This window comes from Pagrus major, chromosome 19 (assembly GCF_040436345.1).
Source record: "Pagrus major chromosome 19, Pma_NU_1.0".
NCBI classification, from domain to species: domain Eukaryota; kingdom Metazoa; phylum Chordata; class Actinopteri; order Spariformes; family Sparidae; genus Pagrus; species Pagrus major.
Window position 1 is genome coordinate 14,500,645 of NC_133233.1, and position 13,369 is coordinate 14,514,013.

The 13,369-nt window shown below is 42.1% G+C and overlaps 1 protein-coding gene across 2 annotated transcripts; it reads right to left on the minus strand.

Annotated features, from left to right (window-relative positions):
* Positions 1–33: 33 nt before the first annotated feature.
* On the minus strand, positions 34–12,579 carry LOC141014469 (alanine aminotransferase 2-like). Of its 2 annotated transcripts, XM_073488280.1 has the most exons (12): positions 12,495–12,579; positions 12,218–12,409; positions 6,935–7,024; positions 6,668–6,776; positions 6,344–6,477; positions 4,633–4,876; positions 4,431–4,510; positions 3,061–3,197; positions 2,803–2,977; positions 862–1,017; positions 665–777; positions 34–525 (listed from the first exon to the last, which is right to left on the minus strand). In XM_073488280.1, exons 2-12 carry the CDS (start codon positions 12,362–12,364, stop codon positions 435–437), a joined length of 1,476 nt encoding a protein of 491 aa, XP_073344381.1. In that variant the 5' UTR covers positions 12,365–12,409; positions 12,495–12,579; the 3' UTR covers positions 34–434. The 2 variants fall into 2 exon arrangements, with proteins under 2 accessions (XP_073344381.1, XP_073344380.1); XM_073488279.1 differs by lacking the exon at positions 12,495–12,579 and having other exon boundaries at positions 12,218–12,452.
* Positions 12,580–13,369: the final 790 nt, after the last annotated feature.

Consider the following 13,369-nt stretch of genomic DNA (forward strand, 5'->3'; position numbering starts at 1 on the left):
GCTCAAGAGTGTTTTGCAAACACACTGCGAAGGGAATTTCAAGTGTTTTTAATCACATTTAAGAACAATTTAAACATTAGTAACACAAATGGCTCTACTACAGCCTTCCGGTTATTCAAGTAGTCACCCAACATGTGTTTAAATTGAAACTTCCAACTAACTTGGCAGGAGAGAGATGCTCCTGAAATCATCACGTACACATATACATCAGCAGAAACAGACTAGCTGTCTAGACACGGAAATGTCCATGGTTCTGATTCAAAACATTAAAAATCTCTTTAAAAATCAGATTTAGTGTGAATTCAGGTGAGAGGTGTGTGCTGCAGGAGGCTACGTTGGGATCGCCGTCTCCTTCACACAAAGGCACTTGAAGATACTGGCACTGAATGAGTTGCTTCTTGAGGTGTAGTTGAAAGACGGAGGTGGTGGGGTTGTTATGAGAATTCTTGTGTGAAACGCAGGTGGAAGTCGCGGAGCCGCTGCAGCAAAACCTTCAGCTTCTCGACGGGGGGCAAGATGGTCATCCTGGACAGAAGACGACAAGAAGAATGTGGTTAATACTGTTCTGTAAAAATTTGCTGATTTTAGATGGAAAAACCACTGTTTGCAGTAGGATTTCTCCTCGTAAGGAGTTAAGGAACTAACTGTTGGTAGGACTACGTACCTGAAGTGGAAGGTTCCCTCTCTCTGGCCAAAGCCACTACCTGGCACCAGGCAGATCCCCTCCTCCTCCAGCAGCTTCATACAATAGAATGCGTCTGGGACCTGGCCTGCCTCCTGTGGATGGACATACGCACATTTAAACACATCCACACAGACAAGTGTATCTCGTCAGTGAGACGGGGTGTGTGAAGCGCAGACCTTTGCCTTGTCGATGGCCTTCTGAGGTAGAGTGATGCGGGGGAAGCTGTACATGGCCCCCTGCACGGGGTTGCAGGTGATACCGGGTACTGTGTTTAAGATCTGCTCTGTTAGCCTGGACTTCTCTGCTAAATCTGCCAACACCGCTGTCCGCTCCTGAAGGGGGGAGGTCAAAAGGTAAAGGACAAGTTTTGCGGAACTCACAAAAAGTAATGGTACATTCACAAGCTCCATATTAACTCGTAAAGTCAAACATTTCCCAAGTTTTTCACCTCCTGCCAACATTTTCCACTGTTTTCCTTTACAAACACAGGCCTGAAATACTAGTGGCTTCCATCGTTTACATGCTGCAGTGGTATTTTACAATGGTCGGTCAATGTATGTGTCTATGCCATTTTATTTCTTGTGAGGTAAAAATGCTCTTTAAAAATGGAGGATCCCTAATTATTATTAAAGCCGCTGGAAGTCTCAATCCGAGCATGAGTGGTCAGAGGGACACTTTGTCAGTCAATTAAAAGGAACTTGGTATTATCATACCATTATGCATCTTAACAACACAATAAATATTTGTTTTTGGCCCTTGGTCCACCACTAAGGGCGCGTTCACACCAGCCTTGTTTAGTCCAGTTAAACCGAACCGTGGAGCATTTGCCCCACGGTGCGGTTCATTTGGGTCGGTGACAAACAACCGCACCCTGGTCCGCCTCGTAGAGGTGGTCTCGGTCCGCTATCAAGCGAACTCCAGAGCGGATTATTTCTGGTGTTAACCACATCCGCACCAATAACAAGAAGCGCACCGTTTTACGCGTCATTTCCGGTTATGGCAGCGGTAAAGTTAGCAACCAGCAGCTAAAATGAAAACGAGCTGCTTTTACGATGAGCCAACTTTGTGATTTTTACACGTTTGTGATCGTCTGCTTACCTCACTGGTCCCGCTTGTGTAGAAAAAACGTCATGGTAGGCCCTCATTATTGCCTGTCGTCTACTCCGGTACGATCGTTGGATCGCATAGCGTCTTCGGCGAATTGCATGGATCAAGACATTATTTAAAGCCCGCTGCTCTATGAGGCATTCATACGCGCGGTCCATTGAAGTTTGCGTGTAAGCACTCCAGATCAGCACTAATGTAAAAATAAGCAGACGCTCCATGATGTACAGTAGGCTACTGATCTGATGTACAGATTTGCTGACTACCTGCCTAAACAGTTTGACCAATAACAGAAGGGCGTTTTGGGCCACGTGAGTTTTGTTTACAGATTTTGGACCGTTTGAGTTTGGCCTTTGTGAATGCAAACCGGGCCGACTCAAAATTGAAACAATGTATCATCCTCGCGTTGGTTCGGATCAAAAAACGGACCTTTAGGTGTGAACCCGACCCAAGTTTCAGTTTTGGCCACCTAAGGGAAAAATCTGGGCACCCCTGCTATAATCAAATCTCTCGCCAGACAGGTTATACAGTCGATGCCGTTGTTGATGCAGAAACAGGATTGCAACTCCAAACACAAATCTTTCCTAGCTGGAGACTCATATTTCCTAAAGACACATTAATGACCATCAACCTAATGGCTTCCTTGACCATATAATGCTTCCACTTAACTGTAGGTTGGATGGACACAGGCTTCCGGCAGCATGCATAGTACATAACAATGTCTGTAAAAGGTCAAACCTCTTTTCTCCTCTTGAAGAGTTGACATAAAACATCTCTAAATTTTATATTCTCACAGAAACTGAACACATGCTGTTAGTAGTATTCACTACAACATTACACAATTCAAAAGCTGATTATTCACAACCGACTCGGTGCCGTCGAGGACTTCAGCACACTCAATACAGGCTTTATATGGATTATTTGGTGTGGTGTTTACATAAGTAAATTCTGTGTTTGCATACACTCAGAGCATTGCCAGGATGTGTGCTAGCAGGCGCGTGTTTTTCTCAGACCTTCATAAACGAGGTGTAGGAGGGCTCGTCAGGCTGCGGGGGGTTGACTACCAGGTCCAGGAGAGCCTGTCCAGGGACTGGGGGGCACAGACGCACCGATACCAGTTTGGTGAGCTGGGCCTTCACCCCTGGGTCCATGTTAATCACCTCCATGTAACCGCCACGGAATCCACACCTGAGGAAAGCAAACACAGGAAGTCAAACAAAGTATACCCTTAGTACAGGTGATGTACACTCTGTGTGTGCCTGGTTACTCACTCTCCCATGTAGCATTTGGAGGTGGAGTGGAAGGAGGCCATCTCCACTGTACTCGAGTACTCTGGTCCCATCTCAAACAACACCTTCTTAAAGGACTGAAACTTACAGCCCTCTGCATACACGTTATCCTGATAGACCTTAAAATGGAAAAACAGCTTTAATACAAAAGGCTTACAAGAGTTGACTGAAAAGGGAACCATAAAGAGTAAATGACATACTGTATTTTACTTTTGCACATCTAATTAATAAGGTGAGTACGTTACCATTTTCAAAAAAAAGGAATTAATTGTATTAAATATGTTGGAAATCAGTGGTCACCATCAAGGATAACAGATGGCTAAAGAGAGGAAAGAAAGATATAATAACTTCTGTAGGGGCCGTAGCTAATTAGCTTGGTTAGCCGTGCAACTAGTGGTCCAGACTGGGAGCTCGGAGTGGTATTATGAGACAGGACGGGCTGGAACTAGCTGGTTAGCAAGCTCACTTCAGTGTCTCTGTAACACAATACATAGACGTCTTTCACATAACGTCATATAGGTTATTTCTCTACATTCTGTTGATGTTAATTTTTGAACATTTTAAACAAAAATGGCTACATGCGGGACCTTTAATTAGATAGAAATACTATAGACAGATAGACAAGAAATAATAGTCTAGTCAGTAGTAAAGTGGGGAAGTCTAATAGTGATATCTATTATTTCAAAGAATTCTGGCATATACCAAACCTTCCAGGTTATTCCTATTTACAGTATATTTTGGGTTTTTTACCGAGGGGTTTGTTCATTTATCGTTCATAGCCTGATTTATAGAACATTTTATTCTTATAAACATGGCACAAATTGATAATGTATGGCTGATGACAGTAATTTCTCATTTATAGAATGATAAAAAGAGTTCCAAAAATCCCCTTTGTTTGTCCTCAACTCGAAGAGGTCGGCAAAATCAAACAAAATTTTTGAACCTGGCTTCATCCAATGTTTAGATGTCTGTTTTTGAAATATCTGAGAATATGAGCAGTTTAAATTAGATAATAATTCATTTTCATATTTAAACATAACCTTTATAAATCTTGCAATGCAATAAATAATTGTCTTAATGTAAATAATCTACTGGGGAAGTTTCATTGTGACATCTCTCTGTTAAAATTTTAACCTTGTTCACCTGTAGCATCGGGTCGTGGTTAGATAATCAGCAAAAAACTTTGAAGGTTATCAGTATTATTCATTCATCACAAAGAGTAATGTCAAACCAGGTGGTGAGTCTTTGAAAAATAAGACAAGAGCTTTGAAGTCACTTGTTTGTTCTTTAAGACAGAGGAAGAAATGAATGAAAAAAACACATGTATTGAGGAAAGGACATTGGTGCATTACTTCATCAGCCATGAGGAAGAGATGCTCCTCTTTAGCAAATCGGATCACATCTTCAATGCACTGCCTGCTCTGGACCTGACCTATCACACAGGACAACCATAGTTTGATGATTTAAGTCAGGTGTGCAAATACACACCTACAAAAGTGCAAAATTTCACCTACTGTCATGTAACCCACAGAGAGTAATATCACCAAGACATACCGGTGGGGTTTCCGGGATTGATGATGCAGAGGACACGGGGATTGCAGTGCTGCCTGGCTGCATTGAGGGCTCTCCTGAGCTCTGTGACATCCAGACTCCAACACTTGTCCTCGTCCAAGTAGTAGCTGACCTGCACAGCGCCCAGGTCTGTAATGGCGGCCGAGTAGAGAGGGTACTGGGGGATGGATATCATCACACCTGTACGGCCACGACCCTCGCCACACACCAGCAACTTTAGGATGGTCTGGATTAGGAAGGAGGGAGAGAAGAAAACACCACTGAGTATTGTTATATCGCGATATGGCATAAGTGTTGTCTTTTCCTGGTTTTAAAGGCTGAATTACAGTCAAGTGATATACAGTAAGTTCAGCTTGTTCTAATATTTCTTTTTACCCACCTTGGTCATTATATCCACATTACTGATGATTATTTATCAAAAATCTCATTGTGTGAATATTATGTAAAAGTACTAGTAATAGTCATCCTGAAAATATTGTCACAAAATTGATATATAAAATATTACGATATTTGATTTTGTTGCCCAGTCCTAGCATTTATGAAGTGCTTCTAAGGAGATTCTGGCCCTTTGATCATTTTGCTAGCATGCTAATTAGCCTATTCATTAGTTATGTCTGTTATTAGTCACAAAAATGATTTTATTTCATTAAAAAGTTTTAGCCCAGGCTGTTTAATGAGAGGGAATTGACAAACTATTTGTAAAATTAAAAAGGTGTATTGTTTTTTTCCTGTACTTTTGTATACATAATGTTTCTTTTTCAAATGTGAAAACTAGTAAACAAATAAACAAAGAGGAGAAAACATAAAAAGTGCAAAAGTGATTGTATTTTGTATAACCTAAAAAAATAATAAAGATGAGCTTTACAGCCCACTGACCAGCCAGACTTGAAATAAAGTAGTTAAATAGGCATGATGTACAGTATATAGCATTACAAGACGCTCCTTTCAGTGTCGAAAGAGCATTTACAGTATTTAAAAAGGAAGGTAGATGTAAAATAGGACTGTTTTCATAATGGGCAAATTGATTAATGTAAAAAAATGCGAAAAATGCTCATCATAGTTTTCCCTGAGCCACAATGGACGACCTCAAATTGCTTCTTAAATCCCACCAACAGTCCAAAACTCACTCAGATTCACATTTACTGTCATAAATGACAGAGGAAAGCAGCTGATCCTTACATTTATGATGCTGGAACCAGCATATGTTTGTCATTTTTGCTTGAAACATAAATGAAACGATTAATCGACTCATCGCTGCAGCTCTACTGTACAATCAATCTGGTCTGGTGTAGTGGTGAGAACACACCTACACTGTGGGCAAATAAGGTTACAGTTGAGCAGAGCAGGCAGCAGCACGTATCTTGTACAGTACAGTACTAAAGTGTATCTTAAGGTTATTCAGTAGTCTGATTAGGTTGCGTAAAACAAGAGAAATCTATATTGACAGTGACAAAGGTCACTAATGTGCAAAGTACAGCTGAGTGTATGATTAACAGAAGCTGAATAGAGAACAGATTTATAAGCCAATTATATGTATGTAGTATGTCACCTACACCGATCAGCCACAACATGAAAAGCAGAACATTGCATTGAAAGAATCAATATCACTTACTTCGTCTGTTAGTGGTTTTAATGTTGTGGTGGATCGGTTTGTAATGGATTACGGCAACACACTGACTCTTGAAACACATACCACAATGGCATCACTGGCTCCAGTGGAGAGGTAGATGTTGTCAGGGTTGGAGGCGATTCCACCGTCTCTCCTCTCTATGTAGCGCGCCACATCCTGACGTATGCACTCAATGCCCTGGCTGGCACTGTAGGCCCCTTGGACACATAAAAATGAACTTTGAATCAAACACAACAGGCTGCACTGATCAGGTGATGTTCTGTTTAAATAGTGTACTGACTGTCCAAATAAATTCTTAATGTGTAGACAAATGGAGGTGGATGCTGTCTGTGTGTTGGCAAGAGGGGTTATAAATGTGGTTGGTGGAGCGTGGGGGAGTTGTCTGACCTATACTGCGGCCTCCGCAGGCCTCGAGAATACGCTGCGCTCTTTTTTTGGCGTCCTCTGGAAACTTGTTGTCTTCCTGGAGTTCAGGGTAACAACACAGAGCCAAGACCTGCAGTAGAAAATTACAGCAAATCTCAGACTAACAAGCATCCTGACACATTCAGTATGCATGATTCTGGAAGATCCAGTTCCACATGCAGCCCACTTCCTTTTTAAACACAAGCATTCAAGTAACTTGAGAAAAGCGAATGTAAAAAGCGGTCCTACCTGTCTGAAAAATGTGATTGGTTTCTGCCCCATGGCGTGAGCATCGCCTATGTTAGCCTTGATGACTTCTGTGAAAGGTTTCTTGACTCCCTGAAATAGATAAACAGACAAAGAACTGTAAGAACCTGGGAAGTGAAGTCTCTCTTGAGGAGCAGGTGTAGAAAATAAAGTATTTTCTACACCTGGAAAAAAGTGAGAACCTGGTGACTTTGTCTTGTGTGTTGCATGTAATGACGGGACGCCACACAAACGGAATGTGTCTGGACACGTAACAAGTGAGTGTGAAGGAGACATATGAGTCAAGATACTTCAGGACTTATCTCTACAGTGAGGAAAGTTCTTGTTCCCCTCATATGTCCTATTTTCTGTTCCTTCTTTCGCCTGCTTTCATCATCAAGGAAGACAACAAATATTGTAATAAACATGTTGTAAAAGAGCTGTGTGACCCCAAAGCAATGGATATGTGTGTCTACATTATTGGCTTGTATTGTTTTGGCTTAGCCAGTCTGCATTACTACTCTCAGGTCACATATTAGATTAATTGATAGTGGCATTGGATGCAGACATTCTTCCACAACTCTTGTTTTGCAGGATTACAACACCTTCTTTCTTAAACATTACATTTCAGGGTTTTCCAGGCCAAATTCCCTCAAAGTCAAGGACCCAATTGGCATAGTTTGAGACAAGGATCAGAGTTAAATACAGTTACACCACAAAAGTTTTATAACTAATACTAGCAGGCTTTAAAGAAGCTTATAGACAACAATTATGAAGAGAAATGCTGGAACGTGACACACACCCAGACAACAGAACAAAGCCTATTTAGGAATGTTAAACAGGCAATAGCCTTTGCTTTAACTTATCATTATGAAGTAAATGTTGGTTGCACAATGTAATGAAGTCAGGCTGGCACAATTTCTATAAGCTTTCACATCTCCAATAAAGACAAAATGAATAAATAGATTCACGTTTAATCATGTGTTTTGTTCGTAGTTGTGACTCTGGGGAAAATGCAAACAACAAGGTTCTCTTTGTGACAGTGGTGCTAACAATAATTTTGGAAACACTGAAATACCAAAAGAACTTTAGTTTTGTTTAGGAGTAGTTCTGACTCTTTCCAACACTTTCAAGGAGTTGTTTTTCTCTCAAATTCACAAACCTTCAAGGATTTCAAGGACCCATAGGAACCTTGGCTCCAACTCTCGAACCAGAGACACTTGCATTCATCTCACATACACATCTTCTCTCATTAGCAGCCTTCTGTTTTACAAAGACCCTGGCACGGAGTCTGTTTTGGCTCACTGAGCAGGAAGCGCTGGCCCGGGCAGGGAAGACGCCGCTGCTTTTGCTGGGGCTCACAGACACACAAACCCCTCTGTTTCTGCTCGTGGACTCACTCAAGCCTTGCTGGCTTAATCCAGACCTATGAGGAAACTCAAGTTGCTATTTTTTTTCATTTCATGTCCCTCCCCGTCACGTCACTATTCATCGTCATTGACTCAGCGAGTCCTTCATCTTCTTCTCTTTGGTCTTACTGGACCTGCAAATTCTGGATTGGTGTCTGTGAGTCTGTTTTTCTGGTCACAATGTGCTGCACCTGTTGCTCTCTGTCAGATGATGTAATGTGACAACAGATGCCTCCTACTACTTCGCACAAGGGCTGAGCACTAAGGTTAAAACGGTAATGTGATAATCATGAGGATTTTTTTGGGCTTTCTGACCACCTCATTAAACTAATTAGATTTTACTGCACGCTGGTGTGAAAACGATACAATTCCAACGTCAAAAACAAAACTGAAAAGTTTTAGAATTAAAATAGACTCGTTGTGAATTTAAACACAATTGCACTGCACAATATTGTCATTTGTACTCTACTAAACACATCCAAAGCAGGCCTTTCATTTGCAGTTCAGATATAGAGACTGCAAACAACATTCGTTTTGCAAACACAAATTCAAAATCAAAGAAAAATCACTTAGACTGCCTCGCCCTGTCTCTGTTAGTTATATGCATTATGCCTGATCCCCTTCACAAAACCTTGCCAAAAAACTCTTCGGAACCTGTTTAGTCTTCACTTGTTTGCCAGCAGTTAAAAGTGATGTAACAAGCTCTTTGTTGAGACCTGCCTCAAGTGTTTGTGGTTGAGTGCAAACTTGACAAGGTGGTCATCAAACAGACTGAAAACACATTTTATTTTAATTAAACCAAAAGAAAGAGTCACTCTCTCTGCAGTCGACATGATCCTTGTCATAATTCAGCGTGTTCTACATACACGATAAAATACCTGGCAAAAGGCCACAAAGGGCAAAGGCAGAGCTTTCCTTCCAACTGAGTATTATGACTTCTTTGTCCTTGTATGACTGCAAGAGGGAGGCCTGCAAGGTTCTTTGGGTCAGCGTGAATTCAGATATGAGCCTGTTTGAAATCTAAGTAAGTGGATGCAGCACGTTTCCTTTTTAGTCCTCGTCCCCGCCTTGTCCTCAAGCAACAAAGAGGCCGCTGTTCTCCAGGATAGAGTGGAGCCAGTCGGTTCCCCCGGCTCAGCGCTGCGTCCTCCTGCTCGCTCAGCACCAGGCACTGATTACACAGGCCGGACCAGTGAACCAGGCCAAGAAACCCTGTGGGGCTCAATAGAGCCTGGCCTGAATTCACGTTTCACTTAGTCTTATGATACAAGATGAAACTGTCATCTTCCGTGTAACAGTTCAGTTCAGTCATGCAGTTACATGGGTTGCTTGCCGATTACGGATATTGGCTTCTTGTGAAGTGGAAAATCAAGTTGCATGCGGATGTACAGGACGCTGCTGGGATTACAGATTACATGGAATTGGATCGGTGCATAGATTTGTGTACTCTGTGATACCTGATCCATCATGTTAGACAGTATCACCGATACTGGTATTGATATCGCAACAACCCTAGTCATGCTAGAATAAGTACCTCCACCAGGGAGGTAATGTTTTTACTTGTGTCCATTTGTTTGTTGATTGGTTGGTTGGTTTGTAGCCAGGATAACACAAAAACTACTGAATAGATTTCCACGAAACTTGGATGGAGGATGGGTCTTGGCCCAGAATAGACCTCGTTAACTTTTGGTGTGGATCAGAATAAAGAGACAGAGCTACAAATGAGGGCGCTTTTTTTCTCCAAATTTTCTTTAAATTCTCAGGGAATAAAGCATGTAGGCATGGGACAATATGAAAATTCCATGTCAGGCTTATCTGGTGAAAACTGATTGCAATTCATGCTATTTTCCTGATAATCTTTTTTCCAAATACGTTTTAAACTCTTAAAATGGCATGAAAACATACTTAAATCACTTGATGATGAATAACAGCTGCTGCTTTGCTCATGTGATGTATCTAACTCAATACTATTTCTAACAGGGTGCTGAATCCTCCCAATTTACTCTGAAGAGGTCAGCTGCTGTAAATAGAAGAAGTTACTGAAACATTAGGTAGGATTGAGATTTTCTGTGATTTCACAAACTCTGAACTATTTCTCTGTTGTCACCACTCTATTGTTCTGGGACAATGCAGACTAACTGGAAGCTGAGATCCAAAGCCTAAATTAGCTTACTGCAGTACAAGCACTGTCGTACCAGATGTGTGGGTTAGGATTTATAAGGGTCATCATCACACCAGCGCACACATCCACAAACACACAGACACACACTTGCATAAAATCTGCTGAGTAAAAGTGAAAGTGTTCCAGTCACAGATCTAACAGGAAGAGCAGCAGCAGATGACCGAGCGGCTGCAGCCAACAAAGCTCCTGTAGTTCACATTTCAAGCTGTTTTAACTCACAGTGGTATTGCATTGCGTAACAGTGGGAAATAAACTTGAAAAAGGAAAAATGACTGTTTATTAGGAACTAAAGTTGACCCAACACTATTATCATGTCCTTTATGAAGCAGCAAATGATTGTCGTTATTCCAGTCAAGCAATGAAAATTGGGTTCAGAGGAAAAACAAGTGCACTACTAAGAACTTGCGCACTTTCAGCATAACTAGGGCTGCTTCTTGCAGAGAAAGGCCTCTGACGCTGCTGGGCCTCACAGCTGCAGCTCTGTCCAATGAACTCTCTCCCCAGTGGGGAGGAGGAAGGTGGGCAAACCCAGAGAGACAAAAGGAGGGCAGAGAATGTACCCTCTTCATCTTACATAATAACACTCCACGATACACATCCTCCACTCTGGATCCTGGAGTCACCTCGGGCCAGGGCAGAGTGAAATGTACTCAAACTGAAACTTTCCCCTCCAGCCAGTCACACGTCTTGTAAAAAAGGACATGCTTGCAGAGGGGGTTGCATTACAGCCTACATAAAAGACACTCCTCTTTAAACTACTTGCCCTTCCTTAGGAAAGCAAAGTGGATCAATATTAGTACAGCCGGATGTAATCTGAGTTGTTACGTGCAGCAGTGCAGAAGAGGAACATAACATCCCCACCACTGCTGTCATGCCGGGACTTTTAAAAGCTGACCCAGTCTGCGTCGGCAAAAACCGTCCGAGGCAAGCGTCTTTGTCATCTGGGCTACCTACTTCCTCTCTCTTGAATTTCTGACCATATCTTGAGGAAACAGAGCAGGGAAATTAACTTTTTTGTGCAAACTGTCCACAGTAGCTGGTGTGTGCCAAAATCCACCCAGAGGCACTTTTAATATTTGTGGAGCTGCAGTGTTTTCATTAAAAAAGCTAACGTGTTTGAAAGAAAGGATGGAATAATCATACGAGTGTCTTGCTGTTAAAGGATAACTTCACTCCTAAATGAAAATTCAGTCATTAACCATTCACTTTCATGCTGACGAAAAGTCAGGTGGAAACATTTCTGGAGCATAACAGCATCGCAGCATTCTCATTAACAACTGAAACAGGTGGGGACTTTTAAATGTTTTCAAACGCAATAAAACAACTGAAAGAAAATATAAAATGGCTCCATACAGCCATACAGACGTTTTTTTTTAATGTTTTAAAACAAGTCCCCATCTACTTCAGTAGTCTAAGAGAATGCTGCAACGCTGTTTTGCATCTACATGGGGGGGTGAGTAGATAATGACTGCACTGTCGTTTTTGGGTGAACTTATCCTTTAAGTCAAATTAATACACATTTGTACTTACTCTATGATAGAGTAAATACAATACTTACAAAAAGCGGTGCGTCACATTATGACATGACACCATGAGGTTGACTTGAAAACTGCTTTCATAACTCCTCCAAACTCCCTAATGAGTGCCACATCAGCGCTGCTCTGACATTAACAGCCCCAAACACTTGACTCGTACCTCCTTCAGCTCCTTCTCTATCTGCACCGCCCGCTGGACTATGGGACCGCGGACCGCGTACTCGACCTTCTTCACGTTGGGGTTCATGTTGTCCACAGTGAGCACCTTGCCCCGGCACGGGACGCCGTTCGCCTCCTGCTGGGACATGTTGTTGTTGTTGTTTTCCGCCGGTGTCACCCTCTGGACTGATATCTGAAACATGAAGGAGAGGCTGAGGAGTGAACAGAAAGTCGGAGGTGCGGCTGCACATGAGCAGATAGAGAGTAACAGTCGTTACCAGTTGCTCACTGAGCTCGCGTGTTGTTTCTCTTCTTCACTGACAGTTGTGCCACTCGCGCGCCTCTCGTGCTGCTCATATTCCCACCCGGCCGCCACGCCACGCCTTCGCGCGCTCCTGCTCGTGGTTGGCTGGAATTCTTCACTAACTTCGCCTCAGGCTTCAGCGTGCCAAGTGACGCCTTCACGCGCTGTCGGAAAAACTTTACGTCAAAGCGTCCTGCGCGTGGAGGACGGGGCGTGTGTAGGCGTGTAGGACGGCAATGATAGAGATTTATTTGAAACGCTGTAAAGTTTAAGAGTCAACTGTTAGGAGCTACAGACTAGTCTGAGTATTATGATTTGTAATTCAAGTGTTTGGCAGCGATGGAAAATGTATTTTTAAATGCGAAACACAGAGCTTTTAAACGCTGCTGCATTCAAAGCCTCATCTTGATTACAACACAATATTGTAACTCATTTTAAGTCATTTTTGGCCACATAAAGGATATTTCAGTTTATGAGAAATTAGATATTAACTGCTTTTAAATCTGTTGTAAATTCATTCCAGAATAAATCCAAGTGATAGGCAGGCCTGCATTTTCTTTTAATTACCTGACAGGATTTGCTTTAAACTTAATTTGAAAGATTTGCTTCCACATTAAAGGTCCAATATGTAAGAATCAGCCATTCATATTCCAAACAAATGGGGGGCGGAATAGCACCAGACTATTTTCACTGGCTTTCCTTTTATGTGTGCACATACAGAGTAACTCATGCCCCCAGGAAGAGGCCTTGAAGCCAACTTTCGTAGTGGCCAAACCATGTAATTAAAACCTCACGTGACGCACTGGGGCCCAAAAAGACTTGAAAGTAGTGAGTGTAAAACGATGGATA